The sequence below is a fragment of the Pithys albifrons genome, chromosome 9, assembly GCF_047495875.1.
Source record: "Pithys albifrons albifrons isolate INPA30051 chromosome 9, PitAlb_v1, whole genome shotgun sequence".
NCBI classification, from domain to species: Eukaryota; Metazoa; Chordata; class Aves; order Passeriformes; family Thamnophilidae; genus Pithys; species Pithys albifrons.
In genome coordinates, this window is record NC_092466.1 from 21,566,110 (window position 1) to 21,581,202 (window position 15,093).

Genomic DNA, 15,093 nt, shown 5'->3' on the forward strand with positions numbered 1-15,093 from the left:
TTGCTGGTGTAACCTGAGATGTCCTCTTCTGAAATAAGGCCAAGGCTTCTTTACTAAATGCACAAATCTACACTTCTAAGAAACAGGTATAACCCCACGTCTAGAAAGGACCAAGGGCATTAATGCTTTCCTTTCTTTGACACATTTTCCATTTACTCACACTGACTCAAAGGACCACAGAGATGACAAATCTTCTCTCATTGAAATGTATATGGCTATTAATTACATGGCAGTAAAGACAAGCAGGTCTCACTGTGGAAATCTTAAAACATGACAACACTTAAAAGCCTCAGTGAGGTGGGATTTATCTGCCTAAAAATTGGGGGGACTCATCTCAAACACTGCTGAAGCTCCTTCTTTAGCTTAGGATGCAAGGTCCATAGCTATGAACCTTAGTTGTCTATGAAAGAATGGATTACCCAACCACTGTACATGTTCGCTTCTCAGCAAAAACTACACTATTTCTATGATGTGATCAGACTGAGCACTCAGCTCCAGCAGAGTGCTCAGTGCAGAGGACCTTTGTCACTTCTGTCAAAACAAAGACTAGATTTAAAGAAAGCCTGCTCTCTGGTGTTCATGTGCAGTTGCCTCTGAAGACAGTACTGAACCTTAAAACATATTTTTGTTTTGTCATACATGCAGGGAAATCTCAGCAGCACTTAAAAATGGTGTGCATGGGAATTTGACAACTGACCTCGAGGAGAAAGGAGAAACAACAACCAAGCACTATGCTTGAACACATGTGAGAGGCTGATACTGACCCTCTGGTGCTGTGAAAGTATTTTATTAAGCATTATTCAATAACAAAGATAATAGTGTCTAATCAGAAAGAACCAGGCCATAAAACGCTTTAAAGTCATATTTTTTCCAGTGGCCATGACCACCAATGTGTTCTCTCCAGCAAAGCATCCTTTGTCCTATTGAATAATTAAGCTATGGTTCATCCTTTTCCAGAGGGGAAATCAAGGCTTCCCCCCCCCCCACACATAGCAACACAGGTCCATTTGAAAAGAAAACACACTGTTCTCAGACTCCTTTGGTTTCAGAGAATGGCAAGGGCTATTCAGCACAGACTGATACCCTCGTTTAGGCAATGGGCAGCTACATGCATAAGGAAATGAACAGAAAACAGGGTCATGATCTGTTCATGGGTAGCTGGAAATTACTGACCTACAGTTTCCAAACGAGGGATAGAAATAAATGATTCTCCTTGACTTAAAAGTTACCTCTCAGCCATCCCAGATCTTGTTAAGCAGAGGGACAACAGGGGCTCTGAATAATGGCAACAGGGTATTATTTCTAATATCAATCACAAAAATGCAGTTTGAACTATGGTGTGTGAAAAAACATTGCCTTGTTGATACATAGTGCTGGAAGATGGGGAATGTTTGTAAATGGCTTCAAAATACTAAAATTGGCCACAGAACAGCTGCTTTACGTTAGCATCAGGATGATGTTATGTACAATTGCATCTTTATATGAGTTAGGCAGCTGTTTCAGGTTTAGGGCCTAGCAAAGAGATGTGACAATCCTTTAAAAAAACAGTGAGGTTGACTTCATTGGTCATTGCAACTATCAAACTTACCGGTTTCCCAAACTCCAATTCCGAAAAGAATTTATACCAAGGTTCATTCTTTAAATCTATCTCTTCTGGGCTTATATCCCGACTCTAAAGGAGTTGGTGATAAGGGAATGGAAGAGAGAGAAGGATAACATTATGCAAAGAATACACGGAAAGGGACTGTTAGAGATGCAGATCCTATGGTTTCCATTCTGAAATGTAGATATTTAGCATTATGATTTGGAATTTCCATAGCACCTTTCATAAAGGCCATGGATTTCTTTGCAAACATCAGTTAAGCCTCATAGCATCATTGTGAGCAACATGAATATGAATGGATTGAATTTTACAGATCAGGAGACTCACAGAGAGAGAGATTATGCAGCTTGCCCAGAGTCACAGGGAGACTCAGCGGAAGACCTGGGAGTCAAATAGTTCCACAGTCCTTCTTTGAGACACTTTCATCAAGTCCAAAGCTGCATGTATTTTAATTTTTTTTACTCTTTGTTTGGTTAAAAAAAAAGATTTAGTGAGACTTGAATCAAATACTGCATCTTTAACAGCACATGAATATGCGAGAAACCCTGTTCTATACACTGCAAACAGAGTGGAAGGTGGTTTTCTAAATCAAATGAGACACAAGTCAGAGAGAGCGCATCCTGAAAGATCTCTGAAGGGATGGATAGAGCGACAATATTACATGTTTCCTCACAAATAAATGTTAGAGTATCAGACAAAACTACAATGAAGGAAAATTAGACAAGACAGAAAACAGTACAGCTGAAAAGCAAATTCCCTTTCTTTCATACCATCTCTTATAATGAAACAAAAAATTTGAAATAATTCTAGCTGTTTTAAAACATGATTGGTGAGGTAAGAGAATAAAAATCCCTTGCTGAGGCTTGAGATGCCACTCCCCAAAAAGTATCTAGCTAACTCTTGGATTTCAGTATACCTAGTCTTAGACATAATGCATCTCAGTGCATTAAAACCATAAACATATTATGTCTGATGTGCCAGTGTGATCCCAAGCACTCCATCACAACCAGCAATAAGACCCACAGATGCAGTGTCCTCATGGAAATCGTTCTGTGAGCGGATTACTGAGGCAGTTGACAACAGTGCTGGACTTAGATGTCCCAGACTCTGTCATAGCCATTAGCTTTACAGAAAAAGCTCTAGAATAAGAGCTCAGCACTGAAGTTGAATGAGAGGCAATGTTTCAATCTGAAAGATAGTTCCATTCATGTTTGATGCCTGATGGCCTAGAGAATGTTTTGGCTATTTCTTAAAGGCACTATAGAATCAATGCCTTCATTTTTTATTTACTGCACTCCAACTAAAAGCACTCATCTTCTTATATAACTGCCTTTACATTAAAACAAAGTGCACTGATGTCAACAGGAGGCTCTTCTTTGCTCTCACATAGTTTCAGGTTGGGATTTTGATAGTCACAGCTGTGGGTGTGATCGCTAGGAGATATCCACAAATCTCCTGCACCCTCCTTGAAAGACCTAGTCACTAACCACTGCTGTCATATTTAATGATACTGACAGAGACTGTGAAGCTACTATTTCTTTCTTTTGTCATCTGTGTCTTTAAATTAAAGCTCATAAAAAATCATTGGAAGCAACACAGCTACCACCTTCATCTTGGTTTTGATGAGCTCTGTACAAACAATTTTTCTCAATTATGCTGATGTCCTACTTGTGGCTTTTAGACTCTGATTCCACAGTTCAGTTAAGTACCTGATGAAGTCTGAACATGTAAACAGTGCCACTGGTGATGACAGACCTTTTGCAAATGCTTAAGTACACAGATGAAGCCGGCCTTTTGCCACAAGTTTGAATCTTCTCTGTTTACCGTGAGACAAAACTGCCACTTAAGTCAGCAGAAATCTTGCTCCAGGATGGGTTGCAGGAATGGAGTTGTCATACCATGTTCAAACCACTCCTCACTGGCACTTCTCTAACGGGCTGAGCCAATGCCCAGTAGTGTCAAGAGAGTCATCCACCGCCCATTTCAATAGGCGCTAGGATCATGCTCCCATCAGGAGCAACTTTGTTGAAGTCAGTGAAGGGACAGAGGTGTGAAAAGAAGTTGGTTGCAGGATCTTCAAAAAGTGATGAACCTTGATTGCACTTGGAAGGAAAAAAGAAAACCCACCAAAATACTAAGGAGAAACATCAGGTCCCAGATCAGATTTGATTCTTATATTTCTGTGGATTTGAATTGCTATTCATTCTTATGTAAAATCTTGGGCAGGTTTTCCAGGAGCATTCCTTTACTAACTCCATGCATGGATCAATGCTTGAGCTGTTAAAGCACAAAGTCCAATTTACACTTGGAATCTTACATACAATTAGCACTTCTAATTGAATCATTCAAATTAATGGCTATTTAGAATACATAGGCATTAATATCTTTAAGAACCAAACTGGGCTACACACTACTATCATAATTCAGTATTTTCTAGCACTTTCAGTGTCACTCTTGCACCACTGAAGGACACCTTAAGTGATCTGTGGTGATTTACACAGGACTGGCTGACAAGGTTAGCATCACCTCTCTGCCCTGTCCCTTGTCAAGTGTTCTCAGCCAAGGCTGCAGACAGAGACTCTTTTACGTCCTCCAGCTGTCACAATTCACAGCACTGCTTACTAATTTCATACTCAAATTGGTAGCAGCTTGTTTACTACTCCAGGTTACCCTTCAGCACAGTTGGGGAGCTAGCTCCCAATTCAGTGCCGCCACCTCTGCCACAGAAGCGGTGAGATCCAGCTGAGGAAGAAAGCAGCCCAGAGGAGATGGCCATGTCCTATTACACCTCAGGGGCAGCCACTGAGGCACATTACAGGCACTCTACAAACCAGTGTTTAAAGCCTCAGAGGAACATAGAAACCAAACCTAACTATGCTATTGCGTAATGCCTTCAACCTCTCTGCATCAACTAATGCTGTGCCCTAGAAAAAGTACAGCTGGCAAAACAGCTGCTGAACAGGTCACAGTGTCAAACATGGATTAAAAACTAGGGTTAGTGATCCATACTTAACACAGAAAACAACACATCCAAAAGGAAAGAAGTCTGTCAATCCTCCAGAATCTTGCTCTATAGAGAACAAAAACGTTAGGAAGTTATGCAGAACAGTTTTCAAAATACATCACATGAGCACTGCAATGTAAGCATAAGGAATTCCACCCAAATAGAACCGGACAAGCATTTGGAGAGTGTTTCATAATCACAGGATAAAGCCACAAACTGGGATAAATCAAACATTACCATCTTTTCATTGTTCAGAACAGAGGACTTTCCTGGCTGATAGTCATAAATGCTCCTGGGTTCTGCACGGTATTTTCTGGTGTCCACCTTCTTGTCTGGAGGCTCCCAGTCCGTCCTGGGAAAAGAAAGATCAATTAACCCAAAATACTGTGGTTTCTGCAGAGACACATTTTTGACACACACTTTCCCCCATTAATTATGGTTTAATCAGGGTACATTTTTAATCTTTGAAAGGAGACTGTTGCAAGAAGAACAGGTCAGATAGGACTCTGGACATACATTTTTTTATCTATAGCAAGCAGAGTTTGATACAGTTCCGCTGCTGAAACCATTGGAGCAGAGGGGGGTTATTCCAAGTAATTCCAATAAACTTTCTGATTTCCATACCTTTTCTCACTGGAAATAGCTTAATGATGGGCTTCAACTAAGCTCACAAATACGAACATGTCCAAACTTTGAGCAGAACCCAGATTAAATTTCTTCTGCTAAAATTCTTCATTTTAGCCACATCACTGATTATTTGCCCACCACTGCTCTAGATTCTGGGGGCACTCTGGAGTCCAAGACGAGTCCCTGGTGAAACATTGGTTTGCCACTAGATAAGAGGAAGCACCAATTATTGTAATCCTTTCACTTGCAAGAGTTTTCTCAGAGAACAGACACACTATGCCCTCAATTCTTGTGTCAGGAAGACACGTTCTATCAGTAAACTTTGTCTCCTGATCTGGTGACCTGAGATGCTCACTAAATTAGCAATCTCAAATTACAGCACTGCTCATTTGCAGCAAGGCAGCAAGCAAAAAACTTTAAGAACCTATAGAAGTTGGTGAAAGAGGGAAGAGCAGTTCAAGAGCTGGGAAGATTCTGAAGGACATAAAATACCCATTGCTTATTCTGCTTTCCCTTCATTTGGTAAGTGCATTCATTACTGTTACAAAGAGGTTTAAAACACATAGTAATAAAGAAAGCAAAAAAGTCATCTTGAAAGAACAGACATGACATTCCTAACTAGAACCTACTTCAAATAAAGTTCACGTGGGTGGTACCCCTCGAAGATGAAAAATGTAACAAAGTTTTTACTAAGGTTCAATGTAAATCCAAATTTTGCTTCTCCACAATTATTTCTACTTGCTTCTATTCTGAGGTGACTTTACAGTCACGCTGAGCCAAGAGTTTCCACTGTGCTTATGTGGTAGGCACCTTACAGGCATGACACCCAAGGAAACAGTCCTCGCCCAGGCAGGAGACCATGCAACGGACTATGTGATGTCTGGTAAAAGACAGACAGAATGGGGGACTGGGCTAAGATAATGAAGGAGTTCACCACTGCCTAGTGCAAGACTCAGGGTAAAAACTACATATCCCATTTCCCAAAACAGTTTAACTGTAGTTGTGGACCTATAGCTTCCACTTTTGTCCCATTCCCATTCACAGCTTTCAGGTATTCTTCCAGTACTGATCCATGTATATCTTAGTTCAGGTCACCTTTCTGGGCTTGATTTCAGTGATGAAGCACGGTTTGGCAGTGGCAAAGTGGCAGACCTCTTAACAACCTTCTCTGAATCAATATTGTCCATCTCACTCTTGGACCGGGGAACTGAAAGCTGTGTTCTGCCTGTAGGGTAAGTCAAATATAAGAATATTGGTGAACTGGATAGGAAGCAAATAAATACATGCTTTACATGCCCCTTCTGTTGGACAGAATAAACAAGAAATATGAATTACTTACTGTCCTCAGAATAGGAATAACGAGGAGAGTATGAATCAGAATCTTCATCTGAAAGACAAAAGCATTTTGCAAATGAGCTGAAAAAGCCCCGAACGAGAAACACCAGAGACTTTTTAAGTTCCTCTACTAATACATTCACCATATTTTGAGTGATATGCTCAATACTTACCCTAAAAAATAAAATCCAACTGAGGTTTAAATTGCATTAAAATATAGTCCCTAGATTAGATATAAATATTAATAAACTACTTAAACTAACACCTTCCTCCAGGCTCTCAAAACACTTTAGAATCTAAACACTCCCTTTTTGTCACAGAACTCCTGTACAGCATGTGTTAATAGATCCACTTTATTAAAAGCTGAAAGGTAAGTAGAGGATCTAAAAGCTGTAGTATATGATGAAAATAACTCTCTAGATGCTGGACACAGTAATAGAGCTGAGGACTCCTGCTCCCAGTCACATATGATAATTGCTGGGACACCTTTCTTGTGTTACCTGCACACCAAGTTGAAGCATAGTCACTGATTCACAAGACATACATGTATACTTGCACCAAGAGAGTCCTTGTGCTGAAGAGCTTCTATTTTAAATAACAAAGACATGTCTATAGAATGTAACAGAGATATTAATGCAGCTCTAGAAGAGCTAGGAATGACACCAGTGTAACTGAATGGTTTGGTCTGGCCTCCAAGCTAAACAACCTTCTCTCTTTCACAGTGACAGTGTCACACTGCATCAACACAGCAATGTCCTGTCCAGGACACAACTGCTGCCTTGGGCCACGGAACAACATAATGTCTTATTCAAAGGTAACATAGTACTGTACTGTACAATGCAGATGTGCCCACAAAGAAGGTAGGAGTGTGGTAACATTACTACTCCCTCCTTTACAGATGATGGCCAGAGAGACTTTGACTTGATAAAAAACTTAGTGGTATCCTTCCATCACTTTAAACAGGCTTTGGAATGAATCCTCTGTGAATTGCAGGGGGAGTTGCAATCAGTCCTGGAAACTGAACCCACAGGTCCCTTTCTCTGCAGATGAGGGTTAAAACTTGCAGGGATGTGTGTAAGAGAAACATGTATGGGACCTCCAAGGCAAAATGCAGGAAAGTACAATACAAGGACTACTCTGTGCTAGTGCAGCCTCACCTTGAGTACGGGGTGCAGTTTTAGGCACCACAATATAACAAAAACATTAAGCTGTTAGAGAAATCCAGTGGAGGGCAACAAAGGTAAAAAGGCCTCAATGAGAAGCCTTACGGGGAGTGGCTGAGGTCAGTTGGATTGTTCAGCTTGGAGAAGAGCAGACCCGAGGGGAGATCTCATCGCAGTTTACAGCTTTCTCACAAGAGGAGGCAGAGGGGCAGGTACTGATCTCTTCTCTCTGGTGACCAGTGACAGGACCCAAGGGAATGGCTTGAAGCTGTGCCAGGGGAGGTTTAGGTTGGATATTCGAAAAAGATTTTTCACCCAGAGAGTGACTGGGCACTGGAACAGGCTCCCCAGGGCAGTGGTCAGAGCACCAAGCCTGACAGAGTTCAAGAAGCATTTGGTCAATGCTCTCAGGCACACAGTGTGATTCTTGGGGCTGTCCTGTGAAGGGATAAGAGCTGGACTCAATGATCCTTGTGGGTCCCTTCCAAGGCAGAATATTCTGTGATTCTGTCACTGTAAAGAGAGCTGTGAGCAAAAGTATTACTAATACCCCTACGAAGTAACCACTAAATGTGACAGAGATGAAAAGACATAAAATCGATGAAGGTTGAATAAGGCAGATAAAAGAACATTTTAAAAAAAGTATTATGTGAATTTAGTGATGCTGATCAACAGATGGAAACAATTTCCAAATTTTCCATCAAGAACATCAATCAGCTGCTACAGCCAATCTCATCTGCTGGAAAAAACAATCTGGCTAACACAGCTGACCTGAAACTGCACTCAAACTCTAATCAGGCCTTTCAGGGAGGCTCAGGGAAGTCTTCATTTTAGCCTCTCTGCTTTAGTTCTCTTGGTGAAAGAATTAGAAGGTTTAAGTTCCAAAAAGATTGTCTCTGGTGTGCTTATCACAACCTTCAGGTTAGAAAACATTAAAGGTCAATTTTCTGGCCAATTTCCATATTTTAAACCTTAATGACAAAACCCAATTGAATTGTTGACAAAATTGACTGGTATTCTTATATATAAGTTTGGTTTATTCAGAGCGAAAAAGACTTGGTAAACCACAAAACTCTCAGTCCCTAGCAATACAGAGGTAAAAATGTCTAAGATTTTCACAGCAATTCACCTCCAATAATATTATTTAGTGCTGGTGATCTATAAAATTTAATTTGATTTACCTACTCAAAGAGAAATATCAATATTTATTATAACTCATCATTCAAACAAAATCATACAATAAACAACACACTTCAGATAATTTCTATTTTCCAATTTCTAATATTGTAATTATCTACAATAAATAGGCGAACAGGTATATTTTGTCTCTGAGTATCTTATCCAGAAGAATGTCTACATTTCTTTCCTTTTTACAGCAAGGAATAGTGAAACACAGATATCTGCAATAACTTCATAATGTTAACAAGTAAATCAGAAATGAGCATTAAAACAACATCTCCCGTCTCTCAAAGCTGCATTCTCTCCATGGGACCCTCCTTAATGGAGCAGGGTATCATCAGTTTGTTATTTCAAAATCTGATTCCTTTAGAGAGAAGAGGCTGTTCCCTTGCATGTGCTAGAGAATCTGCAGCATTGGGTTTCATTTCATGGACTGTCCATATTCCGTAGGTTTCTGGAGACTCCAAATATATTTTAGAGGTGAGCCCAAATCTCGATGTTTCCAGGAGATCCTGTGCAACAATCCAACCTGACACTAATAACATGAAATTAAGGCTCCAACTCATCTCTGTATAAACACTACCACTGAGTACTATATAACTTCAAAAGTTTTTCTAAGCATGAAATATGCATTCCAACTCACCTACATCATCAAATATTTCGTATTCCTTATGAAGGAAAGAATCCAAGCAAATATTAAAGAAATGTTTCCCAATGTATTGAGAATAAAAGTTAGTATTAGGTTCAATAAAATTCCAACTACCTAAACCAGGAAATTACTTTCATATGCATGTTTGCAAGTGCATAGAACACATTTATGGGAAAACAGACTCATAATATACTATCATAATTGGTTTTGCATACTACGTTAGTTCTGGCAAGTAAAATGGATTTTCAAACCTCATTATGAACAAGAAATTTTCTCTGTAAAACTCCTTTATCCATTAGTAACTGAAACTCTCTCTCTCATCCATACCGACATACCATTATGAGCAAGACAGGAATGTTCACCTAACAGGTTTCACCAAGAAATTATCAAGTATCTTATACACCTGTATGCCATTTCATCCACATTCATCTTAGCAGTGAAATGCACTTTACATCTCCTTGCCTTGACCATCTCAGTTCATATTATATGCTTTCTTCTTACACTATATGCACCAGATGTTTAATATGAACACTGAATGAAATAGTTAATTACCAATCTCACCAGGGTTGGCTTGAGGCACAGGCTAAATAGGCAAGTTCCTAAATTTAGGATCTGAAGTGTCACCAAAGCACCAAGTCAACAAGGCTGTCACCAACAACTTCCCAATCAGGAAATGTTTGTACGTCCAGTGTGTGCAGCAGATTCCACTGTTTCTCACAGATAAGCATTTTGCATAGAGTTACACAATTATCACTGCAGTAGATACTACTTCCTCATCCCTGAAATATGACTGCAAAGGATTCTGATTTTAACATGAAGTTAAAAGGAATCTCCTGAGCACATGAAGAGATAAGGTAAAGAATGTTATTTCAAATTACAAGATGTGCTGATGTGACCTTCAGTCCCTGTCCTTGCCTAAATATGCCAAATGCACTTAAGGCCAGCCCTGAATCTATTATCCCGAGTTATATTTATTTTAAAAGACTACATTGAGGGACTGATCCAAAACCCACTGAAACCAGCAGCCTTTTTACCAATAGGCTTCAGTGACATTCTGGGTCTGGCCCTAATACTATGTTAATATTAAAAACCAGAAGCAAATAACTAGCGAAACTTACTGATCTGAAAGAAGGAGGGGAGAAATCTCAGTTAAACATCTTTATGTGTAAGTCAGCAATGTTAAATAATCACCACACACGCAACTGACAAGCGCATAAAACCAAGCAAACCCCAAGTCTGTAGCATTAGTGAAACACTAGTTACAAAGCCAGAGGAGCACTGCAAAGCCAAAAAGGCATCATACAGTCAAGGCAATGCTTAGAGTGCAGCAAATCATTATGAGGCAGCACAATGCTCAGCAACTAGAAAAACTCCAGGAAGAAAATAAATGGGTAAGGCAGCATTTGTGCAGAAAAATATAGATGGACCTTTATTATTACCTTCAGAGATAGGACTAGGAGTAGATGCAGGAAACTGGTATGTAGGAGAATAAGGATTGTCTTCTGCAGCAGAGAAAAGCAGTGGATTTTGAGACTATCCACAATGAAGTGGAGGTTCTGCTTCATCCCCCAATTTCCTATCATCACATGACTTTATTGCCTATTTTAATAACACTAAGTATAGACGGCATCTTACTTTAAGTAAAGATTAATGGATTAGCAAATATTTAGTTATTTTATGCATCACACAAGAAGATATACTGGACATAACTGGATTTCCAGCCATTTTCAATGTAATGTAACATGTGGGTAACAGAAAGCTAGAACCTGAATCTAGTTACTATTAGGGTGCTATAGTACAGTTAACTCAAAGCACAAGACAACAGACACTCTGACTAAACTTCTGGTACCTTCAGTTTTTTGCTGGATTTCAGGAAGTTCAGGAAATATGTAGGTAGGGCAATAAGGGTTTTCTTCAGGAGTGTCTAAGGAGAGGAACATGATTTGCAAAAAACAACAGAGGACAGATTTAAAGGGGAAGAAGGGTGAGACAAGAATCCATTCAAGTTGACTGCAGAACAGTCCTTCTGCTGATGTTCTAGCATGACACAACCCGGAATGCCACTTTGCTCATTGCTGCCTTGCATGTCTGGGCTTTGTGAGAGATCCTGAAAGCCAAGGGGACTGAGCTCATTCTCCTCCATCTGCACATGGGCTCTGTCTGAGTTGAAGAACCTCTGTTAGGAGCAGTAGGATTAGGAAACAGTTCAGCTCCTCCTCACTCCATCCAGTACAACACAGCATTTAACTATGCATAAAGCTCATCGTGACAGCACCTGCAGTGGCAAACACAGCTCCAGTTTTGCATGCTCTGCATTTTATTATATAAGCACAGTTCTGAACTGTGTTTGCCTGCATGTCAGGCTATTCAGAGGGTTCAGTTTGCAAAAGCTATTGCAGCCATTTCTCACACAGAAGAAAAATGTGAATGTATTAGCAGATTGGCACAGAAGTGCCCCAAGGTGGGAATCCCCTGCAAGTGCACCACCACAGAGTTTGCAAGTGCTCACCACAATTTCAGGTTTGGAAAGCAAAAAGCTTAAGGTTTTGAAAAAGCAGAGTTCAGACTCCAAACTCATAAAAATCAATGGAAACCTTTCCATTGGTTTCAGTGAACTTCAAGTCACACTTAGTTGTGCAGGTCCTAAAGCTTTACAATGTATAAAGTTTTCTCTTATGCACAGAGGAGTTTCAGGGATAACCTACTGTCCTTAAAAAGCATGTGGGATGGGGTTAGCTGCTACAAAAGGATTTCAGGGATCTATTTTCTCTAGGAATTATTATCAGCTTTCTGGTCTCAAATAGTACACCCAATTTCATGCGGGCACTACAGTTCACTTTTCAGAACAACTCAGACTTTTTTTTGGACTTCACTGTTCTCTCATCTGTTCTCTCCACTAAATACATTAGTTAAGTTTTGTGGTGCAGAACAAACACCGGTTAACATAAAATGCTTTTATTTAACATCCAGTACAATTCTTCACATGAATGAAACAAAATGTCATCAAGCAAATAAAAGTAAATTAAAACCATCCCTGCTACAGTACCTCTATTTAGCTTGTGAATCTGTTTGAACATCGTCTTGTACCAGTCCTTCGATCTGTCTGTATTCTATTGGAAAAATAAACATACATATAAATAATCACAACAGTAACTTCTATCAGCTTTTCAAAGTTACTACCAATCTTCCAGAAATGAAAAAGGTTTACACTCTGCTCTTTGAAGACTGTATGATATTAATACTCTGAAATACGATTTCACTCAGATAAACCATCTCATATGTAACAAAGCCACAGGTTTCATTCAAGTCACTAATAATGTACAAGCTCTGCAGAGGCAGGCTGTAACCTCTGTAGGACTGCAGACTGTGTGCAAGGCTTTGCATATTAACCTGATTTGACCTTTAAAATTACATACCTTGCCTATTTAAGTCATACATACAAATTTCCTAAGTATTCAATGGACAGTTATAAACATTTAGTGTTCAAGTCACTCCAGACACTAGTTGTAAGAATAGGTTAATAATTCTTTTCATAATTTCCCCTGAACACTGAATGACCTTAAACATGTTGTATAAAAGAGATATCTGCCTTTAAGATGGCTAAAATGAGACCAAAGTCTCCTTTGGCTCCTAGCTGTGAAAGAAACAGAGGAGCTGAAAACAGTATTCTCAAATATTATGAGAAGAAATATTAATTTTTAATTTTCTTTCCCCCTGAGGCAGCTGAAACAGGTCATTATTAGCAAATGGAAATATTCATCACAAAATACATTGGAACTAGAATTCTATCTTCCCTTCCCTTACATCTCTTCAGCTTTAGTGAACTCCCTCAGTCCTAAGACAGGCAGAATTGAGCCCAGATTTTGTGCAGCAACCACATGCTCAGTGTTGTCTTACCCTCAGTGGAATCCCAATATCATCGACAGACGTATCAGCCATGTGGTGAGGGCTCCTGACAGGGCTTCTCTTTTCTTCCATTGACCTCTTCTCACTTGGCACTGCCTCGTGAACTGGCTTGTCCCGTGTGAGTGCTGAATCAACTTTATCAGAAACTAATCTGTCTGGCACTAAATCTGAAAATGACAATGGTTCATTATCATCTCAAACCAGCACTTCACCATATCACCATATTCTACACTTTTCAGGCAAAAATCCTAGCCAGTAGTTGATGAGGCAGACTGTGTCACTGCCAGCTGTGGTTAGCAGCTGGACTGGAAGAAATCTCCCAGGAAAATGTCTGATGCCAGCAAAAGCAGGCTAGCATCAATTAAGTAGTTACCACCACATATCTCACGACAGTCTCAGCTGTCATACAGGACAATGGAAAATTCTGGTTTCATGGACTGTTTGAGGGTTGGGAGTTTGTGTCCTTTTGACTAATTAGCAACTCTGCAATCCCATTCTTCATCAAAAAGCATCAGTGATAAAGTCTCCTGGACATCTTTTTCTGCTGGTGTTCTCAAACTAAAGAAGCATCCTATGTGGCAGTGGGGCACTAATTTTTAACAGCGTGCACTCACCTGCTAGACAATCTCATTTGTTGCAGTCAGTACACAATGTTTCCAATTCATTTTTGTGCCATAACCCAAAAGTGTAAACAACAAATTCCCTGTTGTTTAAGCACACATATGACATATGACTGCACATGAGTCTGAATAAAGATGAAGGGAAATAAGTAATTGCTTCAGACCACTTCCAAATCTGGAATTCAGGCTTGCTTCCAGGCTGGAATTCCTTCACGCTGCCCAACTGACATGCAGAGGTAGCAGCCGGGCACCACCAGCAGCCCAGGAACACAGGGACTTCAGGTTGCTCTGAAGCTCTATATGCTCTGGAGAGCAGCAGCACAGCAACCCTTAGGCTTAGTCAAGAATTTTTTCTATGTGGATTTCCTGGAGAGGAAATATATGTAATTTTACAGTCTGCCTCATCAAGACTTTGCCAAATCCTATCATTTTTTACATCACTGCATGCATTGAAGAGAGAGAGAGAGAGAGAAATGTTTATTTGCATGCACACCACCATGCTACCCAAAGCCATTAAACGTGCAGAAATCTGAAAGGGCCAGATATCAGAGGAAAGGCTCATGCATAGCAATGCATTGATCTGTTGGTACCTTGAGCAAACACAATTCTGCCCTGTGAAATCCAATGCTGAAAGATTTGCATTTAAAAGGTTGTTTTGAAATTACCATCAAACTTTAAGTTTCCCTCCTCTTTAAGGAAAAACCCCAAAATAATAATAATGTTTATATACTTAAAATAGCAATGTTTATAAATGTTCAAAATGAGGCAAAGCATCTATTAAATCCTTGGTTTGCATTTTCATCCTATTTCCCCTCCTGTGAATGTGTGTGCAAGTCTTTTAGGTCTCTGGTGTACCGGATTCACCATTTTGTAGGACACATTAGGGACTCTACTTGGCTTCTAGGAACAGAACATGAAGAGAGCAACTGAAACCAGACCATTCTTCCCTGACCTTGAGGACCAAAAGGAAGCAGGATTTTTTATGGGGATGAGAATGTGGAGAGGAT

The 15,093-nt window shown here is 39.9% G+C and overlaps 1 protein-coding gene across 11 annotated transcripts in view; it reads right to left on the minus strand.

The window, feature by feature from the left end:
• The window catches only part of SORBS1 (sorbin and SH3 domain containing 1), a 77,844-nt gene that overhangs the window by 32,471 nt on the left and 30,280 nt on the right, over positions 1 to 15,093 (minus strand). For all 11 annotated transcript variants that reach the window (XM_071564118.1, XM_071564115.1, XM_071564113.1 and 8 more), the window contains 6 exons: positions 13,458 to 13,633; positions 12,607 to 12,670; positions 6,574 to 6,621; positions 6,330 to 6,459; positions 4,845 to 4,959; positions 1,589 to 1,672 (listed from right to left, as the gene is read on the minus strand). In XM_071564118.1, the coding sequence (XP_071420219.1) occupies positions 1,589 to 1,672; positions 4,845 to 4,959; positions 6,330 to 6,459; positions 6,574 to 6,621; positions 12,607 to 12,670; positions 13,458 to 13,633 (617 nt within the window). The remainder of the gene's footprint in view (positions 1 to 1,588; positions 1,673 to 4,844; positions 4,960 to 6,329; positions 6,460 to 6,573; positions 6,622 to 12,606; positions 12,671 to 13,457; positions 13,634 to 15,093) is intronic.